The 25798-nt window shown below is 38.8% G+C and overlaps 1 protein-coding gene across 10 annotated transcripts in view; it reads right to left on the bottom strand.

Annotated features, from left to right (window-relative positions):
* Positions 1-10022: 10022 nt before the first annotated feature.
* Nol4 (nucleolar protein 4) overlaps positions 10023-25798 on the bottom strand; it is a 350147-nt gene continuing 334371 nt past the window's right edge. For 6 of the 10 annotated variants that reach the window (XM_085833388.1, XM_085833386.1, XM_085833384.1 and 3 more), the window contains one exon: positions 10026-12093. In XM_085833388.1, the coding sequence (XP_085689514.1) occupies positions 11900-12093 (194 nt within the window). In that variant the 3' untranslated portion in view covers positions 10026-11899. Of the gene's footprint in view, positions 12094-25798 lie in introns of all 10 variants that reach the window. The other 4 variants (XM_085833392.1, XM_085833390.1, XM_085833391.1 and 1 more) reach the window with 3 other exon arrangements.

Consider the following 25798-nt stretch of genomic DNA (forward strand, 5'->3'; position numbering starts at 1 on the left):
CCTTTTATAGGTGACTGTGTCCCTGTCTTACACAGGTCTTGCCCACTTCTAGATGTTCTTTATAGATTTCAGACTCATCCAGCATGGATAAAGGACCAGACAAACACCCCTGTTCTCTCTCTCCTCCATGGCTAAGCTTCTCTGCTGACACCTTCTGGGGGCTGAGATGAGGGATGAGTTATTAGAAGTCCTTTGCCTAGAGGCTCAACTGCAGCAAGCCCACCCTGGCTGCCTGATAGTATAAATGGAGAAGATCCCTTTCATGTAATTGGCTTTGGATAAAAAGGACACACCAATTAAATTCTGTTGGGGAAAATTATTTGAGAGGGAAATCTTATATAGTCCTGGTTTTTGAAAGGATGACTTGTTAGTCCAAAGATCTTATGTAAAAATCATAATTTGACCTTTGCTGTGCACAATCTCTACAGGCCAGCTGCATGCTAATGAGTGGAAGAAGAATAATTGCTCAAGGCAGGATACCAACTTGAAGTCAAGTTCCTGCCAGCCTAAGGTTTAGCAGTTCTCTGCATCCTACATGGAATCCTGTATTCATTTCCTTTCCTATTACAGTGATAAAATATTCTGTATAAAATCAATTTATGAAGGGAAATGTTTATTCTGTCTCATAGTTTGAGTGTCCAGTTCATCATGCCTGGAAGTCATGATGGAATGAGCTTCCGGTGGCTACTCACATTGTCTTCAAAGTCAAGAAGTAGGAGATGCTGGGCTCATCTTACTCTTTTTGTTTGCTCTGAAAATCCAACCTGTGGAATGGTGCCACCCACCTTAAGGGGGTCTTGCTGTCTAAGTCATTACAATTAGGGATATCCCAGACACGCATGCCTGAAGACTAATCTAATCTTCATAGTTCCTCACAGATATATATGCCCAGAGGCTTTTCCATTATGTGATTTTAGATCCTGTCAAGTTACAAGGGGAGTATCAAACACCCCATTCTTAAATGTTCTGACAGAAACACAGAGTGCATGCATTAACAACCTCCATTTAACCACTAAATAGTAACATACAGGTTCATTGCTTAACGGCCAGCCTACCCTTGCAGAGCCCAGGAGAGAAACTGCTGGCTTCCTTTTCCAACCTTTGTGTCTGCCATGGCATTTAAAACCTGTACTTCTACAGGTGACAGACTTGTTTTTAATAGCAAACATATTTGCTTTGTGGAGTTTAAAAAATTCTGTTTAAAGATTTACCTTGTGATGTGACTATAATTTTGGGTTGTCACCCAAGGCAAATACTACTCCTCTGGTCTCCTACAGTATTTGGAGGAGCAAATCCATTATTGGAGAAATCTAATTTTGAGGACTGTCTTAATTGGGATTTCTGTTGCTGTGAAGAGACCCCATGATCATGGCCACTCTTATGAGGAAATCATTTAACTATGTTACAATTCAGAGATTTAGTTCATTGTCATCATGCTAGGAAGCATGGTGGCATGGATGTAAACATAGTGCTGGAGAGAGAGCTGAGAGAGAGAGAGAGAGAGAGAGAGAGAGAGAGAGAGAGAGAGAGAGAGAGAGAGAGAGAGAGAGAGAGAAACTTGAGCATTTGAGACCTCAAAGCTCACTCCCAAGGACACACTTCCTCCAACAAAGTAACATTTATTCCATCAAAGCCAGACCTTCTAAAAGTGCCATTCACTATGAGCCTATGGGGGACATTTTCACTCAAACCACAAGGATACATTTTATTTCAAGTGTCACTTTTTTTTTTTTTAGGTATTTTCCTCATTTACATTTCCAATGCTATCTCAAAAGTCCCCCATACCCTCCTCCCCAACCCCCCTACCCACCCATTCCCACTTTTTGGCCCTGACATTCCCCTGTACTGGGGCATATAAAGTTTGCAAGTCCAATGGCCCTCTCTTTCCAGTGATGGCCGACTAGGCCATCTTTTGATACATATGCAGCTAGACTCAAGAGCTCCGGGATACTGGTTAGTTCATAATGTTGTTCCACCTATAGTTTGCAGATCCCTTTAGCTCCTTGGGTATTTTCTCTAGCTCCTCCATTGGGGGCCCTGTGATCCGTCCAATAGCTGAATGTGAGCATCCACTTCTGTGTTTGTTAGGCCCCGGCGTAGTCTCACTAGAGACTGCTATATCAGGGTCCCATCAGCACAATCTTGCTAATGTATGTGTCAGCATTTGGAGACGGATTATGGGATGGATCCATTCTGCTGCTTACAGGAAACCCATCTCAGGGAAAAAGACAGACACTACCTCAGAGTGAAAGGCTGGAAAACAATTTTCCAAGCAAATGGTCTGAAGAAACAAGCTGGAGTAGCCATTCTAATATCGAATAAAATCGACTTCCAACCCAAAGTTATCCAAAAAAAACCAAGGAGGGGCACCATACTCATCAAGTGTCACTTTTTAACTTATTTATTTTTACTTATTCACTTTACATTCAATCACTGTCCCCTCCCAGTTGATCCCCTCAGTCCTTCCCCCCAACCCCCTACCATTCTCCTCTGAGTGGGTGGGGGTCCCCTTGGGTATCTCCCCCACCCTGGAACATCAAGTCTCTGCAAGGTTAGGTGCATACAGACAACAGCTTTGGGATAGCCTCCATTCTTCAGTTGTTTGAGACCCACGTGAAGACCAAGCTGCACATCTGCTACATATGTACAGGGAGGACTAGGTCCAGCCTGTGTATATCCTTGGGTTGGTGGTTCAGTCTCAGAGCCTCAAGGGTCCAGGTTAGTTGACTTTGTTGGTCTTCCTGTGGGGGTTCTACCCCTTCGGAGCCACAATTCTTCTATAAAAGTTCCCAAATTCCATCCACTGTTTTGCTTTGTGTGTCTGTATCTGTCTGAGTCAGCTGCCGGGTGGAGCCTCCCAGAGGACAGCTAGACTCCTCTCTGCAAGCATAACAAAGTATCATTAATAGTGTCAGGGTTGCAACCATATCAGGATGCTGGTTGCTGGGAATTGAACTTAGAACTTCTGGAAGAGTAGCCAGTGCTCTTAACCACTAAGACATCTCTCCAACTACCCTTTTTAACTTTTTATTAACCCTGAACCTGCTATCCTCTGTCAGCTTTCTTTCTTCCATTTAATTTTGTTTGTATGTACTCTTTGTATGTATATAAAGTGACGTTTCATTTTTTTACCTTTAAAATGATCGCTGTGTATATTCATTGAAGAAGGTACTGAGTTATATAAGGACATTCTGTGTTGTTTCTTTAAATCTTGTTCATATTTAAGGAACACATCCTATTATTTGCCCTAGTTTGGAAGAGTTGGATTCTGCTTGATGTATGTTTCCCTTTTCAGATCTGCAGTCTGAATATTTGCATTTAATTTATGGGCATTTTGCCTGAAAGCACAGAGACTGAGGCCCTGTTGGTACTATTCTAAGGAACATGAAGTCACCAAGTCTGGTTGCTTTCTCTTAAGATGTTCCTGCTAACTGAGCACAGCATGTGTTTCTTATGTGAGCAATTTGTTTTCTGACTTATCGATATCCAAACCTCTAGCAAGATTCTTAGCAAAGGAAATTCTTTGCTTTTGGTAGTTGTTTGGAGACGATCTTACTACACAGCACAGATTACCTTCAAACTTAGGTATCCTCCTGCCTCAGTCTGCCCAGTGCTGAAATTACAGGTCTATGCCACCCGTGCTTGGCAAAACTACTTTTGACTTAGGCAGTATGACTAACTCTTCATTTCCCCTAGTCTCCTAAGTAGTAGCCTGTTGAAAATTAAAAGAGAAAATAAGAGAAGCAGGCAGCAAACAATAAAAAAATGGTAAAAACAATATGTTTAATGTCATTATCTATCAAAATAGTGCAAACTAAAATAAGATATCCTATCACTCCATCAAGAATTAGTAAGAATAAAACAAAAATAATGTTATGAGAATGTGGAAAGGGGAGTACTGTATGCTGCTGGTAGGATGCAAACTTATGCAACCACTATGAAACAGTTTGGCTGGTTCCTTAAAATTTAAAATAGAACTACTGTATGATCCAGCTATCCCACTTTTGAATATATATTCAAATAAAGTTAAATTAACACCAAAGAAATACCTGTATGCTTATGTTCATTACAGTACTATGCACAATAGTTAAAATGGAATCAGGCTGGGTGCCAGGTCACAAGCTGCTGGTGTGTTCATGCAGATAGGTATCCATCTGTGTTAATGAAATCCTATTAATTGTGGGGAATGGAAGAAATGGGGGGATGTGATTTTAATTGAAATAAACCAGTCACAGAAAGAAAAGTGCCACACATTCCCTGGACCATGCAAAAACTGAAAGAGGTTTATATGACTATAAACTATTAATAGCTGTTGGCAGGAGTGTGAGGTAGGTAAAGGATTTGATCAGGTATGATGTATGAGCTACAGAAACCCTAAGTCCTGTTCCTATGTACATTGAACACACAACAATCGCAGGTTTATGGAAAATAAGCAGATCATGTGCATCATGGCCAGGGGTTGAGGGTGAGTCCTTGCAAAAGGAAGGAGAAAGAGGGTGTTTAAGACTGTAGAAATTTTGCCTTGGCTGTTATGATATGCCTGACTCTTCAGCCTTCCAGGACCTCTGGAGAATACAGAAGATGGCAAGCCCTGACAAAGCTTTTCCTTCTGGGTCATCACCGCAAGGGCAGGGAAGGCTTTGGATTTTTTGGTGTGTAAGTTTTCTCATAGCTCGTTTATGCTTTATTCTTTCTTTCTCAAAACTAGGAAGTGTATAATGGGTTCTTTGTTGTTTTGATTTGTTTTTGAGAATTTTTTGTCTTACCTATCTTTTGTAGAATCTATTTCCTGAAAGAAAAGTTATTTTAGTTCTTGACATTCTCTATTCTTGGCTTTCATTTAAAAATAGACTACTACTAGTACTAGTAGTAGTAGTAGTAGTATCATTATTGTTTTATTTGTTTTTGAATTATTTATTTTTCTTTGTCTGCATCAGTTTATGTGCACCACATATGTACAGATGCCTGCAGAGGCCAGAAAACTTCTTCTGATTCCCAAGAACTAGAGAACAGAAGGTTGTAAACTGCCTGATGTGGGTACTAGGAACTGACCTCATCTCTGAAAGAGCAGTACAGGCTCTTAACCTCTAACCCATCTCTCTAGTCCCACCCACAGAGAGCCACACTTAACTATTTAAAAGATGTATACATTCTACAGACACAGCCTAGCTCCTGAGATCATTTAAGTCTTGACTCTAAGTGACATCTTAGTCTCCAAGAATCTCTCATTCTTTAGCCCTATCCTGTAACAACAAAGTGTTTGAGTTATGATGCACGTAATACCATCCCACACGTTCTCAGGACTTCTCATATTGCTCTCTCCTGTGATTAGAACATCTTCCAAAGATATATCTTCCTCCTTCCTCTTGTCCTTTCAAATGACATTTGAAATGTGTGCCCTTCTCCCAGCCTTGAGCAGGCTGAACAGACCTTAAGTGTTTGCCACAGTTGGTCTTCTACTGACCTAGCCAACCTAGGGTGGAGTCTTCTGCCTTGCCACACCTGCAAATTCCTACAGGAGCAGACTTGTCTTGCAACATAATCCAGCTGAAACAAAGGATGGGTCTGTGGGTTTTCCCTATATATACACGCAGAACAGAAAATGAAACTTTGAGCCTTGATCCAAGTTTGTCTTGGCTTCATCCTCTCTCTCTTTCGCCCATCCCTTTTCATTTCCAGGCTCCCTTTCAGGTACCCAGTTCTCTGTGGCTGCTGGACATCTACAGATATGTTTGCCAGGTATTCTACACAGCCCCAGTCTTTGTGATTCCATTCTCTTCTGCCCTAACCCCAGATCTTCAAGATCAAACTTGATCCCTAGCTGGGCCCTCATTGGCCATTGCTTGTAAAACTAGTACTTTGAATTTGGGTATTAGTATCTATATTTCTGGGCCTTTCTTCTAGTAGATGTTAACTCTTTGGGACAACAATAGTAATTTTTCTATGTCACAGTTCATTATTCAGAATAAAGTAAGTATACAGAATATGTAGTAGTTAAACAGATTAAAATGCTAATAAAATGAAGTGATTAACAGAGCCCACAGGATTGGTTTCATGGCAGATCTCTGTATCTCTTATACTAAGATAAATATTTGGCATGTCCTTCCATCAGGACTTCCACCGCTAGAGTGCAGTGAGTAAGGAAAAGGCATTTCTCCTGAGAGCCTGGTATAGATAGATAGATAGATAGATAGATAGATAGATAGATAGATGATAGATAATATTTATAAAATATTTATAAAATATAAAATGTACAAAATAGATATAGAAATATATAGATAAATCTTGTCCTAATCCCATTCTTCAAGCAATAACATTTATTTCCAACATGTCATTTTCTCATGAAATTAAGAGGATTGTTAATAATCCTGATATCATCTCTCTGTTAAATAGGTAACAAACAAAAGGTAAAAATGAATTAGGAGGACTTCATTTTATTAGACAAGCCAGAAAGAATGGATTCAGAGAGGAATTGGAAGCAAAGAACTTTAAGTTTTAAGCTTCAATGAGTGTACTAAATTCTGTAAATGGTGTATGGCCAAATCAATAACCCTAATTCTATCAAATATTAAATACACATGTTTTTTTATCATTCAAAGTAAGTTGGACAGCACTGATACTTATTATTATAAGTCCTATGGGTGAAGGTGCATTGTTTATAAATTTTAATTGAGCTTTGAATCTCATGTATCTCCTTGACCTAATGAGTTGAGACCCACAAGTAGGTCCCAGGGAATTTCCTGGGTAGAAAGAGCTTCTAAGATATTAACAGGAAGGGTTAAGTCAGAGGTGTTTCTGTCTTATTTCCCTTGAAAGGGTTAGCTCTATCAATTACTATATTTGTTTGTTGTATCTAATTAGAATGACAAATCCCAGAAGTACTCCCTTAAGTGATCTCTCTAAGACAATACTTTTTATACAAAAGAGAAAGAACAGGGCCACAGATGGTGACAGTTTATAAGGATGTACTGTTGACTTACATCTTTCTGCAATGAAGAAATAAATACAAAGGCATCCTGAGAGGTATTTCACAGAGAAAAGGAAATTGAATCAGAGCAATACTGAGGTTGAATAATGGACCCCTAGAGAAGCACACATAAAGATGAGAGCTCATAGATGTTTTGTTACGTGTCAAATGAAGAATTAAATTTGAGTTTTGAATTAAGATTGGCAATTAGCTGACCTCAATAGAAAGAAATCCATCTGTATTACTCAGGTGCACATGGCATACTCACAAGAATCCATAAATGTTTTGGAAGAAATCAAGTTCAGAGCTTCAAAGAATTTATGAAGGGTGGTGGAGGGAAGGTACCTCGGTGGAAGAAGCCTTGCCTAGCATGCAGGAAGCACCCTGGAATCTTTTCCTAGCACGGTATATACTGGGTCTGAAGCATGTCTATAATCTTGGCACTTGGAAGGTGGGATGGCTATGAGAACGTATTCAGGCTCATTCTCTGCTATGTCATTTGTTTGATGGTAGCCTGGGCCACATAAGACTCTGTTCCAAGAGGGGAAAAATGTTTTTAAAAAATCAGAAACTGGGAAGGAATAGAATCTCTCCCAAGTCCTCTGAAGAGGACTGAGGACCAAATTTGAAGGAGCACTAAAGTCAATATGGTGACATTCCATAGGTTAGCCTGGTCTTAATTCTTGTTTTACTAAATTTCTGCCTTCCACAAATGTTGGAAAAGATGGACAATATGTTCTTGTCTACTTTCTTTATGTTTAGATATTCTTAGTGTAAACAAAGCTTGAAACTCAGGTAATATACAGTTATATTTTAATGAATATTCATGTTTAGAGGGTATCTGCCTCTATGGTATCAGGATTCATAATAAGGCCTTGTGGGATCACATGGGTGGTCCCTTTGAATAATTTTATATAAGATTCAATATCACACATCTGTCATTCCAGTACTCTGCAGGAAGATAAGATATAGGCAGGATTTTGTCAGAGAGAGAGAGAGAGAGAGAGAGAGAGAGAGAGAGAGAGAGAGAGAGAGAGAAATTCCCACTTAATTGGGAACCCACAATTGGTAAAGAAACAGTTCACCTGATAGTCACCAGTGGTAAATTTTTCTCTTAAATACATATCTCTATCTCTATCTCTATCTCTATCTCTATCTCTATCTCTATCTCTATCTCTATCTCTATCTCTAGATATATAGAGATAAAGACAAAGACAGAGACAGAGATAGATAGATAGATAGATAGATAGATAGATAGATAGATAGATAGATAGATAGATAGATCGATTTTATATGCATGGGTGTTTTGCCTCACTGTATTTCTGGTACCAGGTGCATGCCTGAAGACCACAGAGAATAAGACATTAGATCCACAGGAATTGGAGTAACATGGTTGTCAGCAATAATGTGAGTGCTAGGAATTGAACCCAGGTCCTCTCAAAGAGTTACAAACTAGTGCTCTTCATCTCTGAATCATCTGTCCAGCCATCAGTGTACTGCAGCTTTTAAAAATATATATATGCTGTTTATCACTTGAAGGAAATTCAACAACTACACAAGTTTCATCAAATCATTTAATGCATACCTATAATTTATGTATAAGAATAAATCTTAATATTTAAATATGGCCACCTGGTTCTAAAGTTCAAGGTGAAATGGGATTACTTAGTACTAGGTAGTAGCAGGGGAGACAGCATAGCCATCCACTGAGATGGCCATCTTCAAGAGTGACTGGGTCAAACGCTGGCTTCAGTTCTAGTATTGTGCTCTTAGCGAGCCTACTGCATTTTTGGACTATTATACAAAATGGGGATAGACTGTGTCAAGCCCCCAGGGTCATTGTGAGAAGTCTAAGGCAGGGGATACCCCCCTTGTGCAAGAACGTAGTGCATACTGGCCACCACTAGGTCTGAAGCTGGATCTACCCATGTGCGTACTTCAGCTATAGAATTTAAGATTTGGTGACTGCTGCTTTTGCCTGGGTGCTCTCCATAGCTATTCAAGGTATGCTTTCTCACTAAGTGTGTTCAAGTTGGGTTTTTGGTGTGTGTATGTGTGTGTGTGTGTGTGTACAGCACGTATGTGGAAATCAAAGGACAACTTTCAGGTTCTCCCTCTTACACTCTGTGTATTCCGTGGATCAAACCCAGCTCATCAATTGTGTACTTGTATCTGTTGAATCATTTTCCCTGAATAAGGAGAGGCTGATTCACAGGTACAAATCACAGTCGAAGGGGAAAGAAGAATGCTTTTCCTTTCCACCTCCTTGAGGAAATGAGGGGAACATAGTGTCTCTTCATGCAGAAGACACTGAGGGTCTGGGTCCTTTGTGAGCAGCCATGGAGTGAGAATGGCAGATAAGTCAGACAAAACTAAGTGTGACTTACTAGCATTCAGACAGCACCTGCTGCTGCATTTCATGGTCCTTATGGAGAAGGCTTCGTGTTTATACCAAACACAGCCGAGTGCTGGTTTCTGAACAAGGATCCAGGTCACGTGCTTTACATACTATGGTGTCACAGGTCATTGCTGGATGCCTTCCTCAGTTACTCACCACCTTATGCCTTTGAGACAAGATCTCTAACTAAACCTGGAGATAACTGATTGGCCTAGCTTGGCTGGCCAGTGCATGCAGCAATAGGATTATTGGCATTTGTGGCCATACCTGGGTTTGTGTGTGGTGTTAGGGATCTGACTTATGTCCTCATACTTGCAGAACAAACACTTTACACACTCAATCACTTACCTAAGCCCTGGAGACATGGGGCAGTCGAGAAGGCTTATGAAAGCTAAGTCATACTTGAAAAAAATGAGCAATAAAGCTAAAAAGAAAATCTATCTTTTGAGTAGATGTAAACAATCTTTGCAGTAACCTGGACTGACGGATCCTCTTCACTTTTGAGAGTGCAGTCTCAGAAGGCCAAAATGGGATATTTAGGGGGAAATTAGAAGATTTTTTTTCAAACGCTGGCACAAGACTGCACTTCATATTTTAAACAGAAACTGTTATAACTTAAGAACTAAAATTTATAAGCAGCTAGAGGTGCATGCCTTGGTTGGAGTACTTGACTGATGGCATGCACTGCCAGGCCTGCACCGAGGTTTGGCCCCTAGTACCACAAAAAACAAAACAAAGTTTAGAAGTTTTCAGAATCATTTAACACAGAAATCTGTTTATTAAACCAAACAAAACAGAGAAAAATTATACCAGCCCTCAAATTTTTAAATTTTCCTTAAATAAGCAAACTCTAAATTCACACCTTTAAAAGATGTTTGTGCATCTATGTATTTCCAAAATACTCATATTTCAATAAGATTTTCACATTATAGTCACCAACAGTATCACAAATTTTTTTTTTTGTTTTTGTTTTTTTTTTTGTTTGTTTGTTTTCATTTTTTGTTTACGTAACTGTAAGGAACAATAGTTCTAGAAACACTAGAAGAAAAAAGCATAGCAATGTCCACAGTTACAAGAAAAAGTGCACATTACCTGGTCACAATCACAGTCAGTACTTGAAAAACTAGATGTAACAAGGAGGTAAGGAATACCACTAATGCCTTCAACTCATTGTCAAAACCCGAATGACAGAGATTTTTACATAAAATAAGGCAAAGTCAAGAATGCACAAAGAATTTGTAATTCAACTGAAGCTAAACAACAGAAAGGGAAATAGTACAAGCGTGAACTAAGGTACTTCTCCTTAAATATTTAAAAAATAGGCTTGCTTCAGTGCACAGAAAATACCACTCAGGGTGTGTCTAACCCTAGAAATAGAGAAAATGGCAGAGCCTGGGAGACAGGAGGGGAGAGTTCGTTGTTAAGATCCAGCTCAATCGGCTGAGAGCTCTCAATTTAAAACAAGAACAGAAGCTTAAATGATACAAATCATAGCAGGAGACATAACAGCCTTTCCTGGAAACTATTTCCAAAAGAAATGAGAAATACATACAAGAGTGCAAAGTTTAAGATTGTCACTTGCAACCTCAGAAACATTCAGTCATCTACACCCAGTCGCTGCTCTGGAGGGTTGCTTGGTAGCACAACCAGGGGCGAGCAGCTCTGAGGAAAGCACGCACAAGGGGCTGGGTTTTGTTTTGTTTTCAACATGGTCTTTTTTATAACGTTTAGAAAATTCTGGGATGAAAACTTCTGTGGTAAGCTGCCGTGTGGCGCGGGTGTTTTGAGACTGGAAATGGAGGCATCTCTTGGAAGTAGTTCCTGATGAGTTGACTTACAGAAAGTAGGCAAAGGGTTTTCCAGCATTGAGGGTTGTTATTTTTCTTTTGTAGAAAGAATTTGGAAAGAGGAGAAGGCAAAAGGGACGCGGGAAGGGTACTTAACAATAGTTTCTCAAAAAACAGTTTTCTTTTAGGACCTATGAAAAAGTTACCAAAGTAAAAATGACCATTCTGAATGAAAAACAAGTTTTCTTTTTATAAAAATTACATTTTTTTCTTTTAAAATACAAGATCCTTTTCATTGTTGTCATATCCTGTAGCAACAAGAAATTTGGCTTTTTATTTCCCCAGATACTTCATCTTTCAGTCCAATGAGTCAGTAGAAAATTCCACTAATATTTCAGTTGGATCTTGAGCTTTTTATATATATGTATATAGACCACAAGCTTCTTCATTTTTATCCTTGAATTAAGAATATCCAGGCTTTTAAAAATCTGCTTATGATATTTATGCTGACACACTAAAACATAAAGCAACAGGCTGGGCACATTTGAGCATCTCAAGTACTTCAAGGTCAGAGTTCCTGTGACGTTCCTTAACACACCAGGGTATGGAGCAAGGACAGCCCGGCATGATGGAAATGCTTCCCTCAAAAGGTTGTGCAGCAAGCCTAGGAGTATCTCTGCTGGAAAATCAAGTGTCATTAGTGGAAACTGCAAATTTAGAACCCAGTGAGTACAGACATCGTTTGCCTCAGTTCTGTTGTAAAATGAGATTTTCCAGTTCATCTGCGGAACGCAATAAGAATGCAGCCGATTCTCGATAACCGGCGACAAGCTGTCTCACGGCATTGATTTCTGTCGGACTGAGCTGAGGTCTGGAGGTAGAGCTGCTGGAGGATCCCGAGCCAGTTGCCAGCTGCCTCTTCATGCTCAGATCTGTGGGTCCTAGACAAAAAGAATCACAAAATAAGACAGGAATAGTATTTGTTCTAAGATCTCACATGTGAGTGCCCATCAAATTAAGATTGCATTTATTCAAGAATGCTTTCCTGAGAAACTCGTGGCCTCTATAATTGAATGCATCTTCGATCTGAAAGACTAATGAGTAGTGTGATATGACTTGAGGATTTTGTTTTCAGGTTTCTTGGACAGCTTCCAGCCATCCTTCCATGTTATAGGGAAGACTCTAACCCTTTGAACACCGTCTCTTAGAAGAGTTCAACTTTGAGTCTGTCTCCCACATGGTGCAGAAGCCGCAGTGTACCAGTATTAAAATGATGAATTGCAAATATTTCTATTTGTTGCATTTGTTAACAAAGTCTCCCTCCCAACTTTATTTCTTTTTTAAAGGCCCACTGATTGCTATTAGTGCTGCGGACATGGCCATGGGCATTAAACTATCTATGGGAGCTTGGACCCATGGAGCTGCAGTGGTATCAGGAGTTTCTCAGCCATGGGTAGGGCTGTGTGAGCACTTCTCTCCATGTTAACATTTGACTGGCTTGCTGTTATGCAGGTCTTGTGTAGCTACTTTGTCCACTTGTCACAATCAAGAAATATCTAGGAAGGGAGTCTCAATGAGGGACTGTCTAGAGCAGGCTGGCCAGTGTTCGGGTACGTATGTAGAGCTCTATCTTGATTGCTGGGGGAGGAGGACCACTTCATGGGCAGGACTCAGGACTGTGTAAGAATGGAGACAGATGAGTGTAAGCATGCACACAGTGGTTCCTACATCTCTGCTACTTGACTGAGGATCTGACTAGATGCTTCAAATCGTTCTGCCTTGAGCTGTCAATGAAGATGAACAGTAATTTGAAACTGAGAGTTCAAAAAAACCCCTTCTCCTCCAAGAGATTCTGTCAGCATAATACTACAGCAACATGTAAAGAAACCATGACAACCCCTTAAGAAATGTAGATGTTGTTAGCTGAGGGCCTTCTGTACAATGTTTAGAGTGGACAAAGTTCACGGTACAACTTAAAGACTTGGGTTAAGCTTTTCATTTATCCCCTTCCTCTATCCCCTCCCTCCCTCTCTCCTTCCTTCCTTTACCCTCTCCCTTCCTTCCTTCCATCCTTCCTCCCTCCATTCCATTTGTTTTCTTTCTTTTGAGGAGTTGGTTGAGACCTTTTTAAATCATTATATCAAGGTGGATTAGTTTTACAACAGGTTAGACTGAATTCTTCTTTGAGAGGAAGCGAGGAAGCTGTTCTTGCACTAGCCCTACAAAGAAACTCAATGTTGGCAGCCCCGCTTTATGTCACTAAGCTACATCTGTATTTGCATAAAACTAAGTCAGATGTCTCTAGTATTTCCTTGTACATTTAAACCAAGTCTCGTGGTTCTCATTTTACACAACATTCAGTCATTTATAATGAAACATTATACGAAGTTGTTTAAAATCCGGAATTCAGACATTAGCACTGAGAAAATACTTCATATCAAGTTTCTATAGTTAAATGTTTGCTTTATAATTCAGCAATCATTTATTAAAATTCACAAGATTTGGAGAGAATTCCTAAATTTAGAAGTATACAGAAATTGCTAAGCATATCACAACAGTCAAGTACCCAAACTGCAATGATTCTGCAACCTTAAAGCTTTTTAAGAGATCCTAGACATGGGTAAGTACTCAGACAAGGACATTCTTTTTGTGAGCTAAATTAAAAGATGCCAATTTCCTACTAGTTCTTCCCAGGGCATGAGGGGGACAGGTCAATACCCAACCACTCTGCCATCATCCCTGAAGGAGGCAGAGGTCTCCTGAGAGAGAAAGAGCTTCACTTGAAATTTAATTAGAGCAGACACAAGATCTGCACAAAGAACTCTGACATCTGAGAGCAACATACTTCTACTGCTGTCATGGCCTTTCCAAGCTTTGATTTTTCAGGCAGGGTTTATCTTCCATTTGGTCTGCTATTTACAAACTCATATTATCGACATGACAAGCAGAGAGAGGCGTGGGTTGTCACATTTGCAGAAAGGAGTCACCGATTCTGAGCTCAAACAAACGATTAACAGTGTCTGCTCTGTCTGCAAAGTTCTGAGTGGATTTCTGCCTTTCGTTGAAACAGATTTATTTTTCATACAATTTATCTTGAATATAGTTTCCCCTCCCTCTACTCCTCCCACGTCCTTGCCATCTCCTCTCTCACCCAAATCAGCATAGTGGCATAACAAATGTTCAGGGCTGCAGTTGGACACTCTTCTGACCTGGTTTTACTTTACAGTCAAGAAGTCAAGTACTCATATAAAATTTTTTTAAAAGTAGAAAAGAACTTGGAAGGATCCTTCTCTCAATGGTGTAGAGATGTTTCTAGTCTATGCCAGACCAAGTTTACTAGAGTTGGAATGCTTTGGATGATTTTTCTTAAAGCTTGATTTCTGAATCCTGAACTGGAATTGAGGCAAGGTTAAGCAAGGGCTCTAGTTGTCTTGGTGTGAAGGAACCTCACTTAAACGTTACAGTTGAACACTTAGCCTGTGCTTATGACTTGAAAACATTCTTTTTAAAATAAATTTGATTGTTGCAATTTTGTAATTACTTCTTTCTTTCCTTTCTTTTCTTTCTTTCTCTTTCTTTCTTTCTTTCTTTCTTTCTTTCTTTCTTCCTTTCTTCCTTTCTTTCCTTTCTTTCTTTCTTTTCTTTCTTTCTTTCTTTCTTTCTTTCTTTCTTTCTTTCTTTCTTTCTTTCTTTCTTTCTTTCTTTCTTTCTTTTTTCCTTTCTTCCTTCCTTCCTTCCTTCCTCTCTTTCTCTCTTTCTCTCTTTCTCTCTTTCTTTTTGAGATAGTCTCACAAAGCCCAGAGTAGCCTTGATCTTACTATATAGCAAAGGATGACTTTAAACTTCTGATCCTCTTGCCTCTACCTCCCAAAGACTGAGGATTACAAGCATAAACCACTAGGCCTCTCCTGGCTTAAAAGTCTAAACATCTTAACCTAAAGAAGACACAGTTTTGTTAAAAATTTATTGGCATATGTAATTTCGGGATAACTGTGTGATATCTTCACCTTCATTAGCTACCCCACCCTCCAACAAATAAAAAACCCTCTTTTGCTAAGTGCTTGCTACTAATATCCTTAATGTTACAGGGGCGAGTGAGGAAAAAGTGTGTCATATATACTTATTCAGTGAGCATTTACACGGTCCTCATCCAGTGAGGACTCACATAGCCCTCACCCAGTGAGCACTCACGCAGCCCTTGTCCAGTGAGCACTCACACAGCCCTTGTCCAGTGAGCACTCACACTGCCCTTGTCCAGCATCACCACCTCTCCTTCATTTCTGCCTCAATGATTCAATGCTATGTCTGACTGATTCAGCTTAACTCAAAAAGCAACTATTGTATAATTAGGATGCATTACAAAGTAAGAGTTCAAAGTTGATGAAGATGTACAAATTAATGAAGTCTAGAAAATTATCTGTGAAGATAAAACCACTGGGATTATGGTTATAGATGAGTCAGGCCAGTGAGTCAGAAAGACCAAACACATTGACCAAAAAGATGCTTAAAGAAAAAATGGTTTCAGTTGACAAGCTAAGGCAAACATAAACCTTCATGAGGTCACAGTCACTTAAGTGTCATTGTGTTAGACAAAGTGATATGGACTTATTTTTTATATGCTAATTCTTAAAAGTTGAATCAAAACATAAGGATATGTCATGTTAACCTATAATTTTTCTAGAAAGTTAAGTCTTAATATAGCAATATTAGAGCCATGATTAGAGCAATATAGCCATGATTCATTTTTTAAGATATGATGTATATTTGAGTTATAAATAAATGTTCATTTATGATTTTTAGAATTTAAATGAAAGTACACATTGATAATTATTCATTTTAATTTCTTAAATTAATCTATCAGTTAACTGTTTGCTCCCAGTTTATGGTACACTTTTGTTTCTTGCTTTAAACTGCTTCATTTTGTAATAGCATTTTAGTGTTAATTTTCCTCAGACGTTGCTGTACTAGGACACCATTTTTTAAAAATACTTTAGCAGCAAGAATCATATTTTTGAAGACCATGCTAACTATTTTTAATTGTTTAAAATTACAGTGACATAGGTGAACAGATTGCTCTTATTGAGGACTTAGATTCAATTCCCAGCACCAACATAGTGGCTCACAACCATCTTAACTCCAGTTATAGAGGATCCAATCTCTCCTGGTCTCTACAAGTATCAGGTCTGCCTGTGGTGCATACACAGGCATGCAGGCAAACCACCCATATGTGTGTGTGTGTGTGTGTTTATAAAATGAAATAAAGAAAAATAAATATAGTGAGATTGCTGGGAGATGATTCTGTCAGTAAATGTCTACTACTTGAGAAATAGGACATGAGTTTCAAAGCCTAACACATACCACAGAAAGCTGCATTGGAATGGACAACTGAAATCCCAGTGTTGGGGAGGTGGAAACAGGTAGATCCCTGGGTATTGCTGGTCAGCCAGCTTGTTGTCTCACTGCAAGACAGTGAGACTCTGTCTCAGAGGAAAGGTAGACACAGTTAGGTGACAATGCCTATAGTCTGGTTTTATGCCAACTTGACACAAGCTAGAGTCATTAGAGAGGAGGGATCTCAATTGAAAACACTGCCTCTCTAAGATCCAGTTGTAAGGAGAGGACCCAGCTCAGTGTGGGTGGTTCCATTCTTGGACTGGTGGTCCAGGATTGTATAAGAAAGCAGAGTCATGAGCATGGATCTGAGCAAGTCATAAGGACCAAGTTAATAAGCGGCACACCTACATGGTCTCCACATTAGTTTTTGGCTCCAGATTCCTGCCCCTGATTTGAGTTCCTGTCCTGAATTCCTTTGATGATAAGGAAGCCTGAGAACTTCCTTCTCAAGTTGTTTTGGTTCAGGTATTTCATCAATAGCAACAGCAACAGCAATAGGAACCCTAAGACATTCCCGAGGTTGTCTTCTGGAATCCACACCAACACACTCCAATTTCACACCCCCATACAATCATAAGCCCATCCTCATTATTCAGATTATATTTCTGATGTAATTTTAAAGAATGAAGTCGATTTAATTGGTGAGAACCCAGAACCACAAGCCCAGGGGTGGCCCAATCCATAATGGACTGGGCCCTCTCACATCAATCACTAATTTTGAAAAGGGGAGGGGGAGAGAGAGAGCCCTACAGGTTTATATGCAGACTGATCTTATAGAAGCACTTTCTCAATTAAGGCTCCCGTCTGATGACTTTAGCTTGTGTCGAGTTGACTTAACACTAGCTAGCACAACTGACCCCTTGTAAACTTGACACACACAAATGTGTCACTGTTAAGCTACAACTTTTCTGCTCATATTCATCCCCATGATCATAAATTACTATTGATATTACAATTTAAAACTGTGTGTAAAGATGCTTGCTCCAAAACACAACAGCCTGAGTTTGTGCCCTAAAACTTACCTACAAGGTGAAAAAAGTGAATGAACACAAACAAGTTGTCCCCAAACTTACATATCTATGTTATACTATGCACATATGCATGAGACTACACACACAATGTAATAAACTTAAGAAAACAAAAACAACTCTAAAATATTGAGACTATTAACTTTTCATTGTTTACAGGTAGGCATTAAAATTCTAGCCTAGTTCCATTGCACAAATTTATTATCCACTAATTATCAAGGGATAATTGATAACTTCTGAATCCAATGCAAACAGCATGGGAAAGATTCCTTGGTGGTTGTTATTTACTTAGGTGGTCATTATTTGAATGAATATGCATGATTAGAAAGCTGGAGGTATGTTTCCTCATATAATTGTTAAATTTTAATTTATTTCCAACATGTTTTTCTTTTCTATTTCTTGTTCTATGATTTTTTTTTCTCTTTGGCTATAATCATGGGTGTCATTTCCCCTTTGTGATTTTATTAAGTTTTCATTTATTAATTTATAGGAGGTAATTCTGGGGGTACATGGAATCAGATAATTATTTCTTTCTGATTAACCACTTCTCATTATTCCAGACAAAGTCATTAACACCCCAAATTTTTGTTTAAATTCAGAATATTATTTATTTTCAGTAGACACTACAAATACAGATTTTCTTTCAATTATTTGCATGACTGTGGTTTTCAAAATATCTTATGCATATATACATCTGTCTTATATGCATTTATGTGCAGAATCATGGGAGACCATAGGATGTTGGATTCCCTGGAACTAGAATTGCAGGTGGAAATGAGACACTTGATATGGGTGCTGCGAATAAAACCTAGGTCTGTGGCCACAATGGTGAGACTCTCCACCCCTGAGACACCTCTCCAGAACCAGAACTCTGATTTGTATAGTTTCCTGTAAGACTTGGTGTCATTCCACATTCAATGTACTCGACTTGATTAGGAAATTTTCAGAGAGTACACTACAGTGGGACTTGTACCTCTTCTGCCATCTCAGTCTAAAAGAAATCGTTGTCAATCCAATTACTTAAGTATAACCAAAGCCACTTCTGATTGAGCTTCCATTACTATTCCTTACATTATTAAATTTTCTATTCTCTACTTAATAAATATGGACTAATCAACAGCAGGTTACCAAAGAATAGGGTTTTTACACTGTGAAGTATGAAACATATTTAAGATTGGATACTCAAGAAGACCTAGAAGTTAAGATACACACCACAGTCATGTTTAATATATTATTGAAAAAGGAAGATGAAGTATAGAAATGGCATTTTCTCATCAACAAATTCCTTTCCTACCAAGCATGAACATCAAGTTCAGACAGTATTCATTGATTGGTTCTGGTGTCCTATAGAGCATGATCTTAGATCTTTTCTATAATAGAGGAAAATTTGAATGCCTAATATTGAATTTCAGTGGAAATTATAAATACCAAACTATCCAGGATTTGCCTTTACAAAAATTCTATGCTTTTGAATTATGGTGGCAGATATCTGTAATCTGGGGGATCTGAGGAAGGTTTCAACATTTAAGACCAAATTGGGCTACATAGTGAGACCTTGCTACTATGTGCTCATATGAGATGCCATATATTAAATTAAATTCCATGTTTAAATATACTGATTTTAAGAATGAATGGGAATGAAACCCAGATCCTCTGCAAGAGTGGTAAGCACTCTTAGCTGACATTCCAACATTTTCCCCATTGTCTTGATCTACTTGGACTTTAGTTCAGCTTTGTATCTAAACTCATCTTTTCAAGGCAATAACCTATAAGTAGGACCCCAACTGATATATGGACAACACAACCTAAAGTTCAGAGACCATTGTGCAAAAGAGGCCAAAACTTAAGTACCAGGGCACTATTTGCTAGATTGTGTCTCTGGATAGGACAGGGGAAGTTGCACCCATGAAATCTGCATAATCAAGTAATGTCAATACCAGCTGGTGTACCAGCATAGACAGGGACAAGTATACAAGGTCCCAGCCCTAAGTTAGAAAAAAAGAAATTATAAGTGACCAGTGGTGATGGAGAGAGGTAGAATTGGTATTCCCCACTGAAAAGACTTCTGGATAGGATTATCCAGTCTAAGAGGTTAAACCCTAATTGTATGCATATAAGCAATGTTAAATGAACTTAACAGGTTATATTTATATATGTGTGTGTTTGCATATGTCAGAACATAGTAGTAATAATTAAAGGAGGGGTCATGGCTATGAGAGTTAATGGGGAGGGACATAAGAGTTAAAAAGCAGAGTGAAAGAGGTGGGAACAATCTAAATATAATACTCAAAATTGACATTTAAAAAATTTTTTAAGTTAAACATTTTAAACTTAAGTAAAAATTCAATTTAAAAATATGAACCAGGCTACTCATGCATGAATATATGGGCAGTGAAAAATGGACATGGTGTGATTTTACTTCTTAGGAAAAGAAAAGAGAACAAGAAGATAGGAGGGGTGAAGAGGTAGGGGTAGATCTTGTTGAAGTTAGTGGAGACATGGGAGTCAATATTACCAAACACATTTCATGAAGTGATCCGATGATTAATAAAATACTAAATTAAAATGTAGATAGAATGGTACTTCTACCTATGTTACAGCACTGACAACTTCAGTAGCAAAATCCAGCTGGTGAATTTGAACCCAGTATGTAATTCACCTCAAAACGCTGAAATCGCATTTAATGCACATACAAATATGAGCAGACAGCACTAAAGTCAGGAAATTAAGACATGGGTTTCTGCTCGCTTACGTAAGCTTCCCTACTATGTTAGGTTGACCAAATTAATCATGTTTTCTGAGCTTCACCAGTAAACCATGAACAAATATTGCTTCCTTTGTTTGCTATACTGATCAAGCAGGAAAAATAGAATTAAATTATTTGAATTAAGTAGTCTAAGAACTGAGATTGTGTGTGTGTGTGTGTGTGTGTGTGTGTGTGTGTGTGCATTATGTATGTGTACGTATACACTATGTGTATCTCTGTGTATGCATGTGTTCACGCTTACATAATAAAGCAAGGATTGTTACATGCAATATGGAGGCTAGGAAATCTCAAGAACTGCAGTCAGCAGTCTCGATCCTCAGCATAGCCAGTGGAGAAGCTGTGGCCTGATGAGTCATGGAGATAATGATGTACCATTCAGCTACAGACATGTGAGCTCAGGCCCTGTGAGAACTGAGGGTCCAGTCTGAGTTCTGAGGACAGAACGCTCCTGTACTGTAGTTCAGTTGTTGAGGTTTTGTCTTTTACTGTCTATTGTAAAGCTAAGTGAAGGCCCCCAAGACTTGGAGTTTGCAAATAGCCTCTGTGACCCTTGTCCACAAGATAATTTTGATTGGTAAATAAAGATATCAACAGCCAATAGCTGGGCAGAAGAGATGTAGATGAGGTTTAGGTTGTATGGGCTTGGGGTCAGAGGAGGATGCTAAGGGGAAGAAGAAGGTGCAGGAGAAGAGGAAGAAGAAGCTGCCATTGGTTAAGGGTCAAGAAAGCTTGGCCTCTGAGGGCAGCCCAATTGGAGTTAACAACAGCCCAGATGAAACATAGTAAATAGTACATAATCACCCAGGGTTAACCGATAGGAAAGTAGATTCTAACAGCATGGAGGGAAAGCAGCAGCTTAAGGCTTACTGTAAATATAAAGGCTGAGTGTGTTTTTAATCCAGGAACTCAATGAACAAGATAGAATAGAAGCCCCAGGCCTGGATTTAAATATTTCTACAATATCAGTCAGTTTCAGGCAAGATGAGTTCTGTCCTTCCAACTGTTTGGCTCTGTTTCAGTGAGGTCTTTAACTTGTTGTTTCCCATACCATAAGTAGGTAGTGAAATGTCTGGACACCTATGGCCAAATCAAATGATAAAAACATACTAGCAGTTACGTTTAAAAGATAATTAAATAGTTCACCTCTAAAGGGCTGGTAGTCCTAATCACTTTTAAAATGTTGAGATCATTATCTAATTTATTATAAACATACAATATGGAAGGAGTTGTATTCCTTCTATATCTTTAATGACAGTATGAATAATTTTAAATTTTAGTATACCAGTGGTTCTCAACCTGTAGGCCATGACCTTATAGGGATAGCTTATTCAATACCCTACCTATCAGATATTTACATTATTCATAATAGCAGCAAAATTACAGGTCTGAAGTAGCAATGAAATGATTTTATGTTGGGGGGTATTAAAGGGCTGGAGAATTAGGAAGGATGAGAATCACTGCTATGTCCTAAGCATACATATTTATCCCATAGTGATTAGAGTTAATAGTTCTACAGTGATTGGTAAACTTAGACAAACTATAACCAACATAGATACACTGAGAAAGAATGAGGTAAGACACATGTTAATTATTGAGGCTCTAATCCTGTAGAATTGAAATTATTAGTAACTTGCAATCAAATCAGTAATTAATAACTATATTATAATTGTACAGTAATATTAAAAGTATTTCTGTATTGGAAAGTATTTTAGTTGAAATTTCAAGGTGTGTAGTATTATATATTAGAATTACTGCCTGATTTTGTTTAATTTTGTGTCTATGCATGTGTTTCTGTATGAGCATGCACACATGAGTTATAAGCACTTGTGGGGGCTAGAAGAGGGCATGATCCCTGACACTGGAGTTACAGGTAATTGTGAGACACCTCATGTGGGTTCTAAGAACCAACTCTCAGTCCTCTCAAGAGCATTATGAACTCTTAAGGACTCAAACATCTACACATGGCTACTTTAAAACATAAAATTACATTTGTTTTTCTTTTGCCATTTTACCAATATTCATATCACCATCAATAACGTCTGTGGGAAAACTCTGCTAACTAAAGTCGAAGTCCACCATGACCAGATAGCCTCTGGGCTAGGAGCAATGTGGTAGACTCCTTTCTTTAGTGGGTCTTCCCCTTCTCTGATCTTGTCTGGGGGAATTCTAGCCCCCATACTCACTTCTACCTAAGGAATGTCATGTAGCCTCGATTCCTTTATAAGACCATTTTTCTTTCCCCTGAAAAAAACCTGTTTAGTTAACATCTGAGATTCCTGAAATGCTTCCCCATGCTAATGAGGCATTCCAGTTACTCTAAGCCACCAGCCAGTGACCTTTGCCCATCCTGGATGTCCCAACCCTCAGTCTCCCCAAACTTTATAAGCCTTCAATAACCCTAAGTAAAGTTGATCTGCCTACTTAACTGTGGGTCCCAGTGCAGTTTATTCAACATACATATTCACAGAGATTCCATACCCCAGTTCCTGGTATCTGCTTCAACTGCCCTTGTGGATTGTTTACATGAGAGCAGGGAGACACACAAATGTGTGATTACATAGGACACATAATTTTTATTCAAGTGGTTTCAATCTCTGTCAAAATGCACTAGATGGAGGTGAGAGACATGTATGTCATTTTATTTATTGTATCATATTCTTAGGATCCTCTGAGTTTTCATTTATATATGTATAGGACAAAGTAACATGAAATTGTTAGTGTGACCCATCTATTTTTACAACCTTCAGAAATAATTTTATATTTTACTTTTTGTCAAGGGAGACTTGGAAAGTGTTCATAAATCAAAATATAAGGTAATACTGAAATGATGCATAGGATATACCCCGGTCACGGTAACTCTGGTTGCTTTTGAAGTAGAAGTAAAGCAGGCAGCTACTTCTGGACCATTTTTGTTGTTCCTGTTATTTTCAAATTCAAATGATTTAGGTTGAAAAGGAAAAGTAGGGCATTAACTTCGTGAAAGGAGAGAGCATGAGAGTCTAGTACATAGACTATCCTGAAGTTAATCATCAAACCAAAATGGAGGTCAGTGAGCTTGGCTTTCCTGTACACCCAAAAGGAAGATTCCTTTTCTATCTGCAATGATCAAAACTATGATGAAAGAAACAGGGATCACGTGGAGTAGGGCACTTATGCTGAATAAGCTTCTTATTTTGTGTGTTTGTGGCGGAAGCTTGTGTGGGGTTCTGAGGACAGCATTAGGTGTGGTACTTGCCTTCTGTCTTGTTTGAGACGAGGTGTCATGTGGATGTTGTGCATGTGAGGCTAATTGTTCCATAATCTTTCTGGGATTTTCTTCTCTGTTTTGTTGTAGGAATGCTGGGATTTCACATGCACTACACACTTCCAAGCCCCTTTACCCTATTTGTCAATATGGTTCAAGAGTAAACTGTAAAAATTGATGACACATAAAATTTTAAGGAGAGGTTTTTGGAGCTAGAGTGTGTATGCTTGCTTTCTCTCCCTGATTGCTTTATCAAATATTCACTTTCCTTCATCAAACATCAAGAGACTTGAAAGTGAAACAGAATTGTTTTTACAGACCTATACAAAGCACTTCCCAGCATATAACTGAAGACAGAGTGGATGGATCTCCATTAAGGAAAATGCCCATTCCCCAGTTTTTCACCTTTGTTATTAAATGGCTTAGAAAGCCAATTAATATTTTATAATAGAAAAATCATGGGAGTAAATCCTGGTGGAACAGGGTATTGACGAGAAGGAGACTATTACAAAGGAGTAACATGACTGCTTTAAACACAAACTTAGGATGTGTTGCCACAACCTTTGGCTGTGATTTTTAGAACAAGATTTTTATAATATATAACTATCCTTGTAATCATTTTCTATAGTATAGCATAGGCACAGGATTCCATAAGCTTTATATTCACCTTATATATTTATGGGACAAATAAAGGACAATAAAGAGTACTGTACTGCTAGACTTTTAAAAAAGACTTCATTTATCTTATTTTATGCCTATGAATGTTTTGTCTGCATATGCATGTACATGCCTGGTGACTGTGGAGTTCAGAAAGCAGCACTGAATCAGCTGGAACTAAGATTACTAAAGGTTGTGAGCCATCACGTGGGTACTAGTGATGGAGCCTGGGTCCTCTGAAAAAGCAACAAGTTTTCTTTGCCACTGATGCATCTCTCCAGGTTATCACACACTTAAATTTTTGATCAGTTCTGAGTTTGAGGGGCCAATGCAAATAGGAAAGCAAACTTTATAGAGTAGAAAGATTCTGAGTACAGATCCGTGTTTCTACCAGTTCTGGTCACTGTGCACAGATGGATAGAGGGCTTTCAGGATAGCTTTCTATGCATCAGTCAAGAGTCAATTTAAAATTACCATGTGACTTGAATGAAATAAGAAAAAAGAACATCTGTATGGAAAATTTTAGCATGAGAGAAAAGTAAGGCACTTGTGTTCAGCCATCTTGGGGTGATTCAAGAAGACAAAGATCTCTAGTGAGAGGAAGTTAGTGGCCTCTGGCCTGCACTGGGATGTCTACCTGTATCCAAGCTAGAAATGGAGGATGTAAAAGATCAAGTATCCTCCAGAGTATTGACTCCCTAGAGTACTAGAGCATGCTGAACTCCACACTCCATTCCCCGAGAACTTCTCTTGGAGTGCCAGTGGTGAAATTAAACTGGTTTGTACAAATAAGTCCTTAGAGGATGTGTCAACGTTCAAAGGGCATTGTGCAAGGAAAACAGCCCACACCAAGCTTAATGATCTCATGTCACCCAAAAAGCCCCTCTATAGTTCATCAGCCGGCTCAAGAAAGCAGCTCCAGAGTGCTGGGGGGTTGGGGAGTCTTCTTCCATCCCTCCCCTGCAGGGCATGGCACAGAATTCTCAAGGGAACATTAAGAGCACATAAAATATAGTTTATTGTACAGTAGTAAATACCAGGCTCTGAGGGAAGAGGCTGCTCAGCCTTGAACTGTAAACCCAATTATACAAGCTGGATAGCTGGGGAAAGCCCAGGTCCCTCACCTCCCCTGTCAAAAATCTGTCCCAGGGATCTCCTATCTAGGAATTTAGTAAAAGCCGTGAAAACTCATTGCTAATTTGAAAGATGCTTCTTGGACTCTGCAGATAAGTCACATAATTTCTTTTATTTTTCTAGCAAATTACTAGTATCATGTTCAGTCATTAAAATTTTTAGATAAGCACCATCTCTCCAAATCCCTAGCTGCCTCAATACAAAAGTGTCTAAATAATTCACTGACTCAACTAAATTCCAAGTGCTTATATTGTTCCATAAGGGAAAGCTGGAAAGGAAATGGACTGAAGTGTCACGAATGTGCTTACGAGGCCAGAGAGATGGCTCAGTGGTTAAGAGCACTGACTGTGTTTTCAGAGGTTCTGAGTTCAAGTCCCAGCAACCACATGGTGGCTCACAACCATCTGTAATGAGAGGGATCT

This window comes from Mus caroli, unplaced genomic scaffold, assembly GCF_978045245.1.
Source record: "Mus caroli unplaced genomic scaffold, Mus_caroli_1 scaffold_19, whole genome shotgun sequence".
NCBI classification, from domain to species: Eukaryota; Metazoa; Chordata; class Mammalia; order Rodentia; family Muridae; genus Mus; species Mus caroli.